The sequence below is a fragment of the Rhinoderma darwinii genome, chromosome 4 (genome assembly GCF_050947455.1).
Source record: "Rhinoderma darwinii isolate aRhiDar2 chromosome 4, aRhiDar2.hap1, whole genome shotgun sequence".
Taxonomy (NCBI): domain Eukaryota; kingdom Metazoa; phylum Chordata; class Amphibia; order Anura; family Rhinodermatidae; genus Rhinoderma; species Rhinoderma darwinii.
In genome coordinates, this window is record NC_134690.1 from 79,206,146 (window position 1) to 79,222,576 (window position 16,431).

Genomic DNA, 16,431 nt, shown 5'->3' on the forward strand with positions numbered 1-16,431 from the left:
ACGGACACATTCGGAGCATGTGTGAAGAGTTTGAGTAGGCCCTTAACCCACCTCGTGGCTGCCAGTGTATGACAGTATTGTGTCAATAATTATTTATTTTTTTCTCCAAATCTGTTTCAGAATTAGATTAAAACTAGTGCTAGTTTTCATACGGTTCACGTCACTTGCTCCTTTTTCCTCTTGCGTTTTGACATTTTTCTGGTGCATTTCATGTGCGTATACTAGTGCTTTTGTAGTTTTCCTCACAGAAAAGATTCAGAAGTGTCAGGATTCTGAATACACATCACGTCCTGGCTGGAGGTAATGTATATTCATTGTCAGGACACTGCAGTAATGTTAGTCTTTGTGTATGTGGGTGCATATAGCTATATCGCTATGTGCAGAGTAAACGAATGGAGAGAAGTGCATGACGCTGATTGGTCAGCGTCATACACTCCCCTGTACAACGCCCACTTGGTCTAAAGTAAAAACACGCCCACTTGGGCATTAAGAAACATTAGCATAAAGCTAAAATCGCTCCTAACCTGGTAAAAATAGACCGTTTTTCTAAATAAAAAGCACTGCTGTCACCTACATTACAGCGCCGATCTCCTTATGTAGGAGATAGGGCACTTATAATGTGGTGACAGAGCCTCTTTAAAGAGGCTCTGTCACCAGATTTTGCAACCCCTATCTGCTATTGCAGCAGATAGGCGCTGCAATGTAGATTACAGTAACGTTTTTATTTTTAAAAACGAGCATTTTTGGCCAAGTTATGACCATTTTTGTAGTTATGCAAATGAGGCTTGCAAAAGTCCAAGTGGGTGTGTTTAAAAGTAAAAGTCCAAGTGGGCGTGTATTATGTGCGTACATCGGGGCGTTTTTAATACTTTTACTAGCTGGGCGCTCTGAAGAGAAGCATCATCCACTTCTCTTCAGAACGCCCAGCTTCTGACAGTGCAGATCTGTGACGTCACTCACAGGTCCTGCATCGTGTCGTGTAAGATCGACTTACCTGCAAACGCTGATGCTGCTGCAGAATCAACTGTAGCCTCTGGTGCCGATGTGGCCGACACGATGCAGGACCTGTGAGTGACGTCACAGATCTGCACTGTCACAAGCTGGGCGTTCTGAAGAGAAGAGGATGTTACTTCTCATCAGAGCGCCCAGCTAGTGAAAGTATTAAAAACGCCCCGATGTACGCACATAATACACACCCACTTGGACTTTTACTTTTAAACACACCCACTTGGACTTTTGCAAGCCTCATTTGCATAACTACAAAAATGGTCATAACTTGGCCAAAAATGCTCGTTTTTTAAAAATAAAAACGTTACTGTAATCTACATTGCAGCGCCTATCTGCTGCAATAGCAGATAGGGGTTGCAAAATCTGGTGACAGAGCCTCTTTAAGTATAGCTATCCATCTCCGTTGCTCAATGGCTATAGATCTTAGATAATGCAATTAAACCAGTTATAAACTTAGATGTGATCGATAACCGCTCGATCCTGCGTGTCAGAGACACGCAGGACCCGCTGACACGGAGCCCGTCAGTCCTGCTGACCTGATGGATTCAGGTTTCAGCTCACGATACAGCTGCCCTGTATATAGAATACAAAGCAGCTGTATCTCAAAAAGTTATTTTTTTCCATAAAAAGTATTTAGAAAGTTGCACAAAACACACTAATACATTTTTATAAAAAAACAAAACAAAAAAAAGATTTCAAAGGTGTACACAGCCTCTAAACTCCCTCTGTTCACATCACGTTTGGGCTCTACATGCAGAGAATCTATTGCCATTTAAGCTGTTGCATTTAGTAATGTAATTCTAGTGACTAGTGTCGTCCATTGCTGTAGACAACATAGTGAAAATGAAAGTCTATCCGCATCAAAGCTGATCATTCTGAAACCATGAAGTTTGAACCCCTGTGTAACCCACGCATATCGCTCTCCCTGAACGGTAGATGATTATGAGTAGTATCCTGAGCACAGAGGCCATATTTTTATAATCACATGTGCACTGTTTTCTACAAAGGAACTTTTCTTTTTTTTTTTTTTTAATTTTCACTTGGATTATTGAGCGTCTGACATCTATTCTCTTTCAGGGCTTGATGACCATTTAACGGCGTTTTTCAATTGTTTGTAAGAATCACCAAAGAGACGTTTCTTCAGATCCATTAAACGTGAATGCTGAGCTCCAAATGGTAAGTAGCACATTATCAGTATATAGACCTCCAGTCAGTATATGGACCTACGAAGGCTCTTTCTCTGTTGGTGGTGATTGGACAGCGTCATACAGACAACACAATCCGCATCATACAGCTTCTCGTCTTCCCAGCACATCGTGATCTCCGCTTCAATCGTGAGATCACGCTGTGTTTACTCTTCTGGCTGCAGGACCTTCAACTCATCGCCTCAGCGCTCATCCAGGAAGACGGTCCAGGAAGACGATGCAGGGGCCGTCTCCCGGGATGAGCGCTGAGGCAAAGTGTTGAAGGAGCTGCAGCCAGAAGAGTAAACACAGCGTGATCTTGCGATTGAAGCTGAGATCACGCTGTGCTACATTCCATATGTGAGAAGCTGTATGAAGCGGATTGGACAGCGTCATACAGACAAAACAAACACCGCCCACAGAGAGTAGCGTTACCGCCCCTTTCACTAGTATAGCCTCGTTTGCATATTTAGAAATAAGATCATAGCTTTTAAAATAATAAATCTTTCAGGATCCAATTTTCACTGGAATTATCAGCGTGACAGCACCTATTAGATTATTTAGGAGATTGGCCATTACTAGACGCGTTACAGATCCTCTTTAACGTTAGAGACAATATTGCGTGATACTGCGTTGTGATCTACCGTGATAGTAAAGTATGATAATCATGGCACATTAAATCACTATGGAATGCAGGCCTAAAGGGTTTTCTCATTAGCATTTATGGCATATCCATGAGGTCGAGTCAGGGACCCTCGCTCTTCTGTAAACAGATCTGAAAGAGACCGCACTCCATTATCGTCTATGGGAGATACAGAAACAGCCAGGAATGTTTAGGGATGGGAGAAATAATGATCGTAAAGTCTCGTGAGTCTTAAAGAGGCTCTGTCACCAGATTATAAGTGCCCTATCTCCTATATAATGTGATCGGCGCTGTAATGTAGATAACAGCAGTGGTTTTTATTTTGAAAAACAATCATTTTTGAGCAAGTTATGAGCAATTTTAGATTTATGCTAATTAGTTTCTTAAAGACCAACTGGGTGTGTTTTTACTTTTGACCAAGTGGGCGTTGTACAGAGAAGTGTATGACACTGACCAATCAGTGTCCTACACTTCTCATTGTTCCAGCCCAGCTTCTTTCACTGCACAATCACACTGTCTTGTGGATCATGCTGGGCTGGAACAATCCGAAGTGTATGATGCTGATTAGTCACTGATTGGTCAGCCTCATACACTCCTCTGTACAACACCCAGTTGGTCAAAAGTAAAAACACGCCCAGTTGGTCTTTAAAGGAACAGTGTCATCACAAATTATTTTTTTATATGTTAAAGATGTTAGTGCTTTATTAAAAACGTTTATATTCATTTGTGTGTTTGTGTTTTACTTTTTCTTATTTTTACACTTTTTCTTCCCTATGGGGGCTGCCATTTTTTGTTCCATTTCTGTGTGTGTCGATTAACGACACACACAGACATGGAATACGGCAGCCACAGTCCCATAGGGACGACGAACGGCTCCTGTCCCATTGACTGCCGTGTACGGCGTCTGTGTGGGAACTGCGCATGCGCCGCTCCCACACAGTCCTATTCGAAATTGGCGCCGTCCGGCGCCATTTTCCTGTGGACCGGAAGTCGCGGCCGGACAGTAATATTACTACTTCCGGTCGCGGCTTCCGGACAAGTGCACATGGAACAGTGGCAGCAAAGGGAGCGGACGGGCCGGAGGGAGCCGCGGCGGCAGGAGCAGGTAATAGATTTCAATGTATGTTAGTGTTTGTGTGTGTTTACTACTGTATGTAAACCTACTACACTGTGGGTTACCTCAAAAAATGGCGACACACAGTGTAGGAGGTTAAACCTTTCAAACCCCTCGTTTATCCCGGCACTAGCCAGGATAAAGGAGGGGGGGGATGCTGAGAGCTCACTAGAGCGAGGGCTTTTAACCCAATGTTGCAATGCTGCAATTTTGGGAACTAGCTCCATCTAGTGACCAAAAATGGGTAGTATTATAAATTAGAAAAAATTTATAATATTTCCTGACTCGCGAAAAAAATAAAAAAAATTTGAACAATGTTTAATCACCCACACACTAAATGTTTAATTTTTTAAAAAAAAACATGTTTTTCTGGCGACACATTCCCTTTAAGAAACTAATTAGCATAAATCTAAAATTGCTAATAACTTGCTAAAAAATTATCGTTTTTCAAAATAAAAACCACTGCTGTTATCTACATTACAGCGCCGATCACATTATGTAGGCGATAGGGCACTTATAATCTGGTGACAGAGCCTCTTCAAAGGTTTATTCTTGATATGTTTTAAAGAGGCTCTGTCACCAGATTATCAAATCCCTATCTCCTATTGCATGTGATCGGCGCTGCAATGTAGATAACAGTAAAGTTTTTTGTTTTTTTTAAACTATCATTTTTGGCCAAGTTATGAGCAATTTTATATTTATGGAAATGAGCCTTTCTAATGGACAACTGGGCGTGTTTTCTCTTATTTCCAGTTGGGCGTGTATTGTGTGTGTAACATCTGGGTGTGTTTACTTGTTTTACTAGCTGGGCGTTGTGAATAGAAGCGATTGTCAGCATCATCCACTTCTATTCACAACGCCCAGCTAGTAAAACAAGTAAACACGCCCAGTTGTCCATTAGAAAGGCTCATTTCCATAAATATAAAATTGCTCATAACTTGGCCAAAAATGATCGTTTTAAAAAAAACCAAAACAACACGTTACTGTTATCTACATTGCAGCGCCGATCACATGCAATAGGAGATAGGGATTTGAGAATCTGGTGACAGAGCCTCTTTAAAGAGGCTCTGTCACCAGATTTTGCAACCCCTATCTGCTATTGCAGCAGATCGGCGCTGCAATGTAGATTACAGTAACGTTTTTATTTTTAAAAAACGAGCATTTTTGGCCAAGTTATGACCATTTTCGTATTTATGCAAATGAGGTTTGCAAAAGTACAACTGGGCGTGTTGAAAAGTAAAAGTACAACTGGGCGTGTATTATGTGCGTACATCGGGGCGTGTTTACTACTTTTACTAGCTGGGCGTTCTGATGAGAAGTATCATCCACTTCTCTTCAGAACGCCCAGCTTCTGACAGTGCAGATCTGTGACGTCACTCACAGGTCCTGCATCGTGTCGGCACCAGAGGCTACAGTTGATTCTGCAGCAGCATCAGCGTTTGCAGGTAAGTAGCTACATCGATCTTACCTGCAAACGCCGATGCTGCTGCAGAATCATCTGTAGCCTCTGGTGCCGGCTCGTCTGACACGATGCAGGACCTGTGAGTGACGTCACAGCGTGATCTCTCGAGAACACGGCTGTGTCTGCACTGCCAGAAGCTGGGCGTTCTGAAGAGAAGTGGATGATACTTCTCATCAGAACGCCCAGCTAGTAAAAGTAGTAAACACGCCCCGATGTACGCACATAATACACGCCCAGTTGTACTTTTACTTTTCAACACGCCCAGTTGTACTTTTGCAAGCCTCATTTGCATAAATACGAAAATGGTCATAACTTGGCCAAAAATGCTCGTTTTTAAAAAATAAAAACGTTACTGTAATCTACATTGCAGCGCCGATCTGCTGCAATAGCAGATAGGGGTTGCAAAATCTGGTGACAGAGCCTCTTTAAGTACTGTTTTTTTTGTTTTTTGTTTTTTTTTTCTTGTTTTTTTTTGTAAAGCTGTGTTCTTGCAATGCATGCAAATACCATAAAGGGGGCAGATCCTCTGCTATCAATAGTCACTCATCTCACCCATTGACCTGAATAGGGGATGAATATTAATTGTGACCTTTAGTGGAGAAATCACTCCCCAGAATCTTGATCTTTCTCTGCCACCAGGCCAGACCATTGTTTCATACTGCAGCTTCATAGAAGGTTGTGGCCTCAGGCTAGGGCTACACGGCGACTTTGGCCGCAACACAGATCGCGCGACCAAAGATTGCTGTGTCCCCATGTTGCGACCCACAGTTTGCCGAGACTTTCTTACAACTGGTGTGTCGCGGCAACTTGCCGGTCACAACACAGCCACATTGACGTTCATTACCGTCGATGCATGTAGGGTGACACATCGATCTTTGGTCGTGCGACCTGTGTCGCGGCCAAAGTAGCTGTGTAGCTCCAATGTTCTGTTTCACTGCTACAGTGTTATAAAACTGAAGCTGCAATTGAATGCGTATAACCAAACATCCATTTTTTTGGTTAATGAATCTCTGTATTTAGGAGGATCACCTAAATGTATTTTCAACCCTGAACGGTGATTGCAAGTTAAGAGTCTTGTATTTTGTATAGACCTGTGTCGCGGCCAAAGTAGCTGTGTAGCTCCAATGTTCTGTTTCACTGCTACAGTGTTATAAAACTGAAGCTGCAATTGAATGCGTATAACCAAACATCCATTTTTTTGGTTAATGAATCTCTGTATTTAGGAGGATCACCTAAATGTATTTTCAACCCTGAACGGTGATTGCAAGTTAAGAGTCTTGTATTTTGTATAGATTCAACTTATTATATCAATGGAAATTGCGGAAGTGAAAGTGGATTCTTTGTAAAAAAAAAAAAAAAAAGCAGAAATGACGATGACCATTGTGCAGTTGAAAAATTTTGGTGAAGAGCTTCCTTGCATGATGTAATCTGTTTACACATGACAACTAATATAAACTATGTCATGAGTGACTTACTAGTAATTGTGCATGTTATAGCAAAATGTAAAAAAACCCAAACCCTTTCAATCCGTGTGTCTAGTACTTGTCTTTACCATGACTTATCTATGGTTCATGGACAGGCTTCTGTCTGTAGTGGAGCATCACAATGATTTCATGGGGTTTGTCATCCAGTGCATATCATCAATGGCGCAAGCCTGTTAGAGTTTGGACGACCCCCGCTCACATTGCTGATCTGTCACAAGGCTGAGTTAAGCTGATCCCAAGTAAGATGGGGGTGGGGGATGTCAGGGCTGCTGCTTAGTCTCTTCTCAGTCCTCTTATAGCCACAGAGGAACTGCTGGGTTAGGCTAAGTTGACTCCACCCTACGTCTGCCATTGACTTCCATTATTGAGTTAATTTTTTTTTATGGGGCTCCGAAAAATATAGACTGTGTTATCCAGATGTAAACTTGTGGACATATGTCCACCCCATACAGTGTTGGTACCGTACGTCATACATCTTGATACTCTTTTTAGTTCCAGTCGTATGCACCTGACGTCATGGCCAAACGTGGTGTGAATTTGCGCTGTGTCTAGTTTTACAGCTTTACCCCATTAAAGTAAATGGTGCTGCGCCATTCCAGGCACAAATGTGGACAAGAGAGGCGCTGGTTCTGGGAAAACAAGCATTGTGTACTCTTGAATGGAGAACTGCACAGTATATGGCTTTCAGCTTTGGCTATCTATTATCCCTCATCCCCAATTGGCTTTAATAATTGGGCATAGGAATAGGGGTTGTGTAAGACAGACAACTCAAAGGGGTTGTTCTGGCTGAGGCTGATTTTTTTTTAAACTGATGACCTATCCACAGGATAGATCATCCGTATATGATCGGTGGGGGATCCCGCACTGTTTATCTGTTACGGCTGCCTCCGGGCGCCGGAAGCTATGCAGGGTCCGTGCCGGAAGCAGAGGTCTGACTACTGTATAGCGGCTGTTCTAGGGTGCTGAAGCTCTGCTAGTATTCACTTGAATAGGAGCAGAGCTGCAGTTCTGCAGCACGGCCGCTATACAGTGTACGGAGCCGCCGCCTTCTAGCACCGACCCTTCATAACTTCCGGAGGCAGCCGTAACAGCTAAACGGATCTGGGTTTCGGACCCCCACGATCGTATACGGATTACCTATTCTTGCCATCCTTCATCCTTTTCCCCCTAACGAAGCCTGGTGGCGAAACGCGTTGGGTGTAAGTGGGCTCCTGGCACATCGCTACTCTTTACCCCATTGTATATCTGCATGGTCTGTCAACTTCTCTTTTTATTCTTTTTTTGGCTACCTTGCCAGTTCTGTCTGTCGATTCTGATGGTCTATTTCACAGTTGTTTATTTTTGTTATGTGACTCACCATGGCTGTTTATTTACAATGTACTTCTGTATGGTATAGCTGTTATGGCCAGTAGCCCAATCCATATTTTCTTTACTGTGAGGACTTATATTTTAATCCATTTTTTTATGCTATTAACTGTATTTTGTATTTTTATCATGTCTTAATTTGAAAATGTTTGGGTCATTTAACACTGATTTTTTTGCATATGTCTTTAAACTTTGATTACCTATTCTGTGGGTCATCAATATAAAAAAACCGCCCTGAACCTGAACAACCCCCATTAAATCGAAATTCAGTGACTTCTGGGCGGAGAGGGGTGCAGGTGGTTTGGCCATAAACCCCTGAGGTGAAAACCACACTAGGAAGAGAAGTCGTTTTCACTAAATGCATCTAGTGAGCAGCTCTTCAACATACGGATATGTGCATTTAACATAACGAATACATCTACATCATGTTTTTTTTTATTTAGATAATTAGGCGCTACCCCCTTCCTCGCACACACAACAGTCCCCCTTCGCTGAGGCCTACAGACACTGGCATGCCTCTGAGAACCACCTCTATTTACAGTAAACATGAAAGCTATAGAGGGGTTTTGCGTTACAATGCCTCTCAGTGCCTCGTCTACCCTGCATATATGGGAACACCTAAGGCCTCTTCCTTTTGAGACAATGCTCTAAACTTGGCTGAAACTTTATTGGGATAAATTGAAGAAAAAAATAAGATTGTTTACCTGGTGAAATGCACCAAAGCACTGTATACATATGAAACCACAAACGCTTGGTGTCTGACTTTGCTGCAGAGGAAGCTATTTTTGCCCTCCTTACTTCCGTTTCTGTAGGTGGAGGTGCCTTGTCGTCCGTCCGGCAGCATTGACTTGCAGGTAGAGATCATTCACACAACTTTTGCTTTGTGAGTGGATAAATATACTGTATCTTTAATCCCTTTTCTTCTTTCTTCAGCTATAGCTTGGGCTACATGACAATTTTTGTTTCACAACTTCTGGTTTCAGAGCTGTCCTGTTTCAGAGGAGCGCATTAAGTCACACCCGTGATGTACATGCGAGACAAAAAAATGTATTGCCAAAGATAGAGGGGGATTTATTTTTATTTTCTGATTTATAAAAGTTGCAAAACTTTTTTTTAGCCCCGGTAATATGCAAGTTAAGAATGTAAATGCTAAAAATGTGATATGCTTTTGAGCAAATGAAAATGGTCACTTATTTTTGACCGAAGGAAATAGCGCAAAATAAAGGACTAAAATGTGTGACTTAAACCACTAGGGAGTTACATGTACAATTGTGGGCAGTTATCGGCACGGGATTCGCTGCTACAGGCCATTATGTGGCTTGTCACCATGCAGGCCTGGTCTATAGATTGAAGTTGTGGTCACCAACCTTTGGTTTTCAAAGGTTGCAAAACTACAAATCCCATCATGCTGCAGGCTGAATTTGCTGGGAGTTATAGTTTTTAACCACTGGAGAACCATGAGTTGGAGACCACTGGTTTAATGGATCTGATATACGCTGTTTTAGGGGGTCGTGCATAACACCGGAATCTTCTCCTCAGTGTACTGAGCATCCCTGTGTCGTGTACCGCCCCAGCAGACCCTGCATAACACACTGTTTTCTCAGAGTGATCCTTCATGCCATATGGTTGAAGGTTTTGCATTCATTTTTTTTAGTCAAATCCAGAATTGCTTAAAAAGTGCTTCTAAAATTGCACAAACTTTTTGTGACGAAACTTGCGATATTTGTCTTCTCACTCAAAAATAAATAACTGTGGGCGTGATTAATCTGTAAATGTACTTTTAGCCTCGTTTATCAAAGGAAGGGTTAAAAAAGCAAATGTTAGTGCTACAAATGTACCGCTGCTCATAGCAGGCGTAAACGAAATTCAGACACATTCAAATGCACGTGCCTTCTAATAAATTAGGCGCAATTCTTGCAAACGATGCCATTATTAATGTAGGCCAATAACTGTATTGGACTTGGTAATAATTAGAGGAGGATTATATACATCCTGGTTTGGATGAAAACTATTTGCACATTTGATGCATTTTGCATAAATTTGATTCTTAACCCAAATTCATGCACATTTATTAGGGGTTCTTCCCCAGTCCATCTGTCTTACAAAATATCATTTTGCAACTTCCTCTACATGCTGATTGGCCCATCGTGTAACTTCATATTCACTACTGAGCAATAGTGAACCTGATTTGTTATATCCCTTATGGCGGATTTACACAAGCGTGTGTGTTTTGCGTGCGCAAAAGGCACTTAACAGCTCCGTGTGTCATGTTCATATGGTGCGCGGCTGTGTGATTTTCACGCAGCCGCCATCATTAATGACACTCCGTTTGGATGTTTGTAAACAGAAAAGCACGTGATGCTTTTCTGTTTACATTCATATTTTTACTACTGTTGCGCAAATAACGCGCGTCCCACGGAAGTGCTTCCGTGAGGCGCGCATGATTTTCACGCATCCATTGACTTCAATGGGTGCGTGATGCGCGAAAAATGCTGAAATATAGAACCTGTCGTGATTTTTTCCGCAGCGGACTCACGCTGCGCAAAAATCACGGACAGTCTGCACAGCCCCATAGACTTGCATAGGTCTGTGCGACCCGCGTGAAAATCATGCGGGTTGCACGGACGTAAATCACGTTCGTGTAAATCCGCCCTTAGGGTATGTTCACACGGCCTATTTTCGGCCGTTTTTCGGCGCTGTAAACGGCCGAAAAAGCGGAAGCAGAACGCCTCCAAACATCTGCCCATTGATATCAATGGGAAAAACTGCATTCTTTTCCGATGGGCCAGTTTTTTTTATGCGGCCCTTTTGAAAAACGGCTGCGTAAAAAAAAAAAAAAAAGTTTTTGGAGCCGGTTTTCATAGACTCTATTGAAAAAGCTCCAGAAACTGACGTAAAAAACGCAGCGAAACGCCCTTGATAACAGCTCCCTATTTTCACACTTTTTTAGTAAGCGTGTGAACATACTCTGAGGGTGACTCACACTGCAGAATTGCTGCGGATTTTCAGTGTGTAATCCACATTGAAAAACTGCAGCGGTTTACATTACAATACATGTGGATTGGGCTTTAAAAACCCCATCTTCATGTAGGTTAAAAAAATCGGTGCAGATTTGAGGGCATTCTACCGCTTTTTAATCCACAGCATGTAAATTCTGTTGTGGATTTTATAGTGGATTTCACTAGGGTAAATTCTGCATTGATTGCATAGGGTCAAATCGGCACCAAAATCTGCATGTAACGGTGGAAAAGTATGCAGTGTGTGAAATAAGGCCGGATTCCACACGTGCGTGTTCGGTCCGTGATATACGGTCCGTATGTTGGCCGCTTTTCCCGGACCGAACACACTTCAGGGAGCCGGGCTCCTCGCATCATAGTTATCTACGCCCTCGCTGTGGGAAAACTGTCCCATACTGTAATCATGTTTTCAATATGGGACACCTTGCGTCATAGATATCTATGATGCTAGGAGCCCGGCTCCCTGCAGTGTGTTTGGTCTGGGAAATGCGCCCGACATACGCACCGTATGTCACGGACCGAACACGCTCGTGTGAATTCGGCCTGAATTCGGTACTTTTAGGGGATGTTCACACGCAGTGTTTTCAGACGTAATTCGGTGCGTTTTACGCCTCAAAGTACACCTGAAAAAACTGCTCCAATACGCCTACAAACATCTGCCCTTTGCTTTCAATGGGTTTTACGATGTTCTGTTCCCACGAGGTGTAATTTTAAGCGTTGCTGCGCGTAAAAAGACGTGCATGTCACTTCTTGAGACGTTTTTGGAGCAGTTTTTCATTGACTCCATTGAAAAACAGCTCCAATAACGGCCGTAAAATAAGCAGCGAAAAAGAGGAGTTGCTACAAAAACTTCTGAAAATCAGGAGCGGTTTCCGCCTTAAAAAAAACCTCAGTATTTTCAGACGTTTTTGGTCACTGCGTGTGAACGTACCCTTAGACAGCCCTGTGTGGGCTGTGTAAACGAGCACGGATCAACGAGACCGCTCCTTTCAGAAGGAGCTAGTAGGGGGACGAGCGCTCGTTACAACGAACATTCATCTGCATACATTTCTATCATGTCGGCAGCACGTCTTCCTGTTTACACAGGGAGACTTGCTGCCGACAACGATAATATTTTGGGCATTTAAATCGATAGAATCAGTTTATGAACGAGCGTTTGCTGATCGTTGCCTGATAATTGGCCGGTCTAAAAGGGCCCTTAGCCTAACCATAAGGGTATGTTCACACGCAGTTACCAAAAACGTCTGAAAATATGGAGCTGTTTTCAGGCGAAAACAGCTCCTGATTTTCAGAAGTTTTTGTAGCAACACGTGTTTTTCGCTGCGTTTTTTACGGCCGTTTTTGGAGCTGTTTTTCAATGGAATCAATGAAAAACGTCCCAAGAAGTGTCCTGCACTTCTTTTGACGAGCCGTCATTTTACGTGCCGTATTTTGACAGCGATGCGTAAAATAAAGGCTCGTGGGATCAGAACATCGTAATTCCCATTGAAAGCAATGGGCAGATGTTTGTAGGCGTATTAGGGGCGTTTTTTAAGGCGTAATTAGAGGCGTAAAACACCCGAATTACGCCTGCAAACACTGCGTGTGAATATACCCTAAAAGTCTACCGCCTCCACCCCACAGACACGTTCACACCTAAATAAAGTTAGGTGCAGAAAGACAATAGTGATATCATTCAATTGAATCGTCCTATAAGAATATAATATCACATTGATCTGTAGTGATGAGAGATATAAAGATTTTAGCGGACATTAGATCCTTGCTTTGCGGATACTGTAACTAGTGGTCGTTGTCAATAAGGATGTTATTTCCACAGACCGTGATACACACCAGTGGCCGGTTTCCTGACTGATATCCAGAGCTGGTATTGGTAGTCTGGTCATCCTCCCTGCTGTCTTCTGTTCTGTGTTGATATCAATGCTAGTTATTATCTCTGTATGTCGTACGTCTTTTTTTGCAATGTGAATCGCATTTATTAACCAAAATAAATGTCTTCTGCTATTTCATTGCTGCAATTCTATATCACCGTATACTTGCAGACCCTATCTCGACAGCCGAAATCGGGGGATTATTCCAATAGGTTGAATTTTTTCATGCCTGAATCTATTGTTTTCCAAAAAAAATAAGTAGTGTTATTGATGTCTATGCCTGATAGCGGGTCATCGCCCATGCTTACTGGTTTTTGGTCATCCGCATCCAGCATGTGAGCCCTTTGGGAGCATCCGATTGGCCTAGTGGTTTCCAGCTCGTTAAAACGTTTGTTTTCTCTGTAATTGGAGGATCGTGTGGTGGCATTTAGTTGGGGCAGATACACGCAACAGTCTACCCTATCTTATAAATGCAGTAGCCGTATTCGTGTATGGCAGGTGTTGTATTCTAAGATCGTACAGTTGCTTCACTTACAATTTCTGATATAAAGTATTGTATATGGTCAGTGAACCTGCAAATCACTGACCTCTTACTGCGGTCTTGTAAATTGGCGTTCCTTTACTCCAGTGAACCTGAGGATAAGCTTTAAAGCCGGGTACGCTAGGGAAATGTAACCCTTCACAAGGCTGACCTAAGAGGTTGGTCACAAGTGTGTGTGTGTGTGTGTGCGTGTGCGTGTGTGTGCGCGCATATATATATATATATATATAGTAATAGAAAAAAAAGCAGCACTCAAAGATAAATTCCAAAATGGATATGGGTGCCCGGCAGGTAAGCCTGATCCAAGGTGTGTGTGTGTGTCGCACGCTGGTATATGAGTAAAGTCACACCTGAAATAACATGTAACCTAGAATTTCTGTAATGTAGGTTAAACAATTGTCACTCATCCTAGTGACATTAGAGTTGTGTGTACAAATATTGTGCGAACAGCTGTACCCGGCATCCTTATAGCAGCTACTGGTTACTTGATGTGTCACCCTGCGGCGTAAGACCAAGAGATAAGCTCAAGTTCACATGAAGTCAGCTCCTATCTATTCAGACCAAACCTAGGGAGAAAAGTAGTTGAGGTTTGCAATTTCATAAAACCTTTTGATCTGTCATAGTAACATGTCAGAAGTTTTCAATAGTGGGGGCTGAGAGCTGAGACCCCCACCGACCACTATAACGAGCGCTGTGCCCCTTCGTTTCTGTCTGGTTTTGTTCGGCTCTCCTCAGGAAGCCAAGCGAGCGGTGTACAGGCTCCATAGAAAGAATGTACACCACTTGCTTTAGCTTTCCTCAGAAAGCCGTGCAGAAGCGACCAGAAACAAATAGGCACAGCGCTTACCTGCGCGGTTCTGCCGCTGCGTTTTAGCAATTGGTGGGGGTCTCAGCCTTGGGTCCCCCACTGACATGTCACTATGACAAAGGTTTTGTTACAATGTGCTATACATCATATGGTTTGTCAGAATCGTTATGCATGTAGTAATGATCACGATATCTTGGTCTGTTTCAGTATATATCGTAAGGCCTCATGTACACAGCCGGATTGTGGCTCTGTTTTATATGGAGCCGTATTAAAGCTTCCATCCCTCTACTGTACCTCCATATACCTCAGGTTTCATACAAAGGCATACAGAGAGGGGTTTTTTTTTCTGTTGGATTTCGTACGAATGATGAAATAAAAAATAGTGGCATGTTCCATCAGACCCCGTATGTACAGAGGTGTTCTCCCCCGGAAGCTTTGCTTCTGGCCCAATAAACTTCTGTGGGCAATGTATTCTGGCTCCATGCAGCTTGGAAATTGTACTGAGCTGTAATACGGTCATGTGTATAAGGCCTGACTAAACGCCCTCTGGATTACCAGTTCGTATAGAAATGTCTGTTTTCCTAGTTTGGACATGGATTCTTATGTATGTACTCGCTCATATACTCCGTCTATGCTACAACAATGATTTGTGTGTTCTGAAGTTGTACGAGTTTGTTTATCTGGGTTGCAGGGCAAAGTATAGTCCTATATTCGCATGGGAGTTTAGTGCCGGCTTGCCAGTTAGCGATACAGAGGATGTCGGTTTATGACAGCTGTTCATGGCAGGTGTGTTTATATAACAGGAACTTGTAACGTCTCTCTGTATTTTCTGTTGTGTGGTGTCAATGGAGCGACAAACTTCTAATGATTTGGTATTTATGTCTCAGGGAGAGCCGGGCATATGGGTGATGAATGAAGAAAACTCCCAGTATGTTTTGGGAAATCTAGATGGTGCAGAGGGCAATGTGCAGTGTATAACACATAAGAAATAATGCTGACATTTCTAGCAATAATCGCCTATACATTCCTGCATTATTAACACTAAGTTATGCAAAATGGATTGTGTCCACCACAGTGGAAAAGACTGATGTGAATGAATACGTTCACTGTACAGCATTGCATGAATATTCAGAAGGAGTAGGAAAATTTTTTAAAGGGGTTATTCTCCCCCCTTGTTTTTTTGTTGTTTTGGCCAACTCTCCCCGGATTGCCTTTTCTCAGTGGCATTGTTTAAATAAGGCTTTCAAATGCATGGATGACTCGCAAGATTACAATCTACAAGGATTGCCATCTGTCACCCATATAGACTGAAAATTCTAATGTAAACGATATGTGCTTTCATTTCAGATGGCATCTTGTAAATGCCCTAATTTATAGTGACAAGTGCCCCTTGATCAAAATAGATCTCCACATTATTATGTCCATAATACCTGCCATTATATATTACAGAAAATGTAATGTTTTCCAACTACAATTGCAGGACCTGGTCATTGTATGCGCAAACTTTATTGAAAGTTTTTGGTTTTATACCTCCCTCTAGTGGACTAAAAAGAATTGCATGTAATTCACACTCCCAAGTGGTTTCAAAAATGGTATTAAATATCTCCCTCTAGTGGACATTTTTGTTCATACGCATTGCAACATGTTGGTAAAGGTACGTGCAGTATGACCGTTTAATTTATTTGGCACATTTTTGTATGTATTCATTAAAAATATTTTCACTGTTTTAAGCTGTGGGGGTAGTTTGTCGTGTTTAGTTTTAATTGAGTTTAAGAAAAAGCTAACAATCCGAGTCTAAATTACTTAATTTTTCACAAACCAATTTTAGGCCTCATGCACACGACCGTATTTTTGTCCACCCGTAAATACTGGCGTAAATACGGGTCCTTGGTCACACGTATTTGACCCATATTGCACCAGTATTTACGGGCACCTTT

General features: G+C 42.3%; 1 protein-coding gene across 1 annotated transcript in view; it reads left to right on the plus strand.

Moving 5' to 3' along the window:
* TFDP2 (transcription factor Dp-2) overlaps nt 1-16,431 on the plus strand; it is a 72,206-nt gene that overhangs the window by 18,297 nt on the left and 37,478 nt on the right. The window contains exon 2 of the mRNA XM_075861235.1: nt 2,086-2,184. Within this exon, the coding sequence (XP_075717350.1) occupies nt 2,182-2,184 (3 nt within the window). The 5' untranslated portion in view covers nt 2,086-2,181. The remainder of the gene's footprint in view (nt 1-2,085; nt 2,185-16,431) is intronic.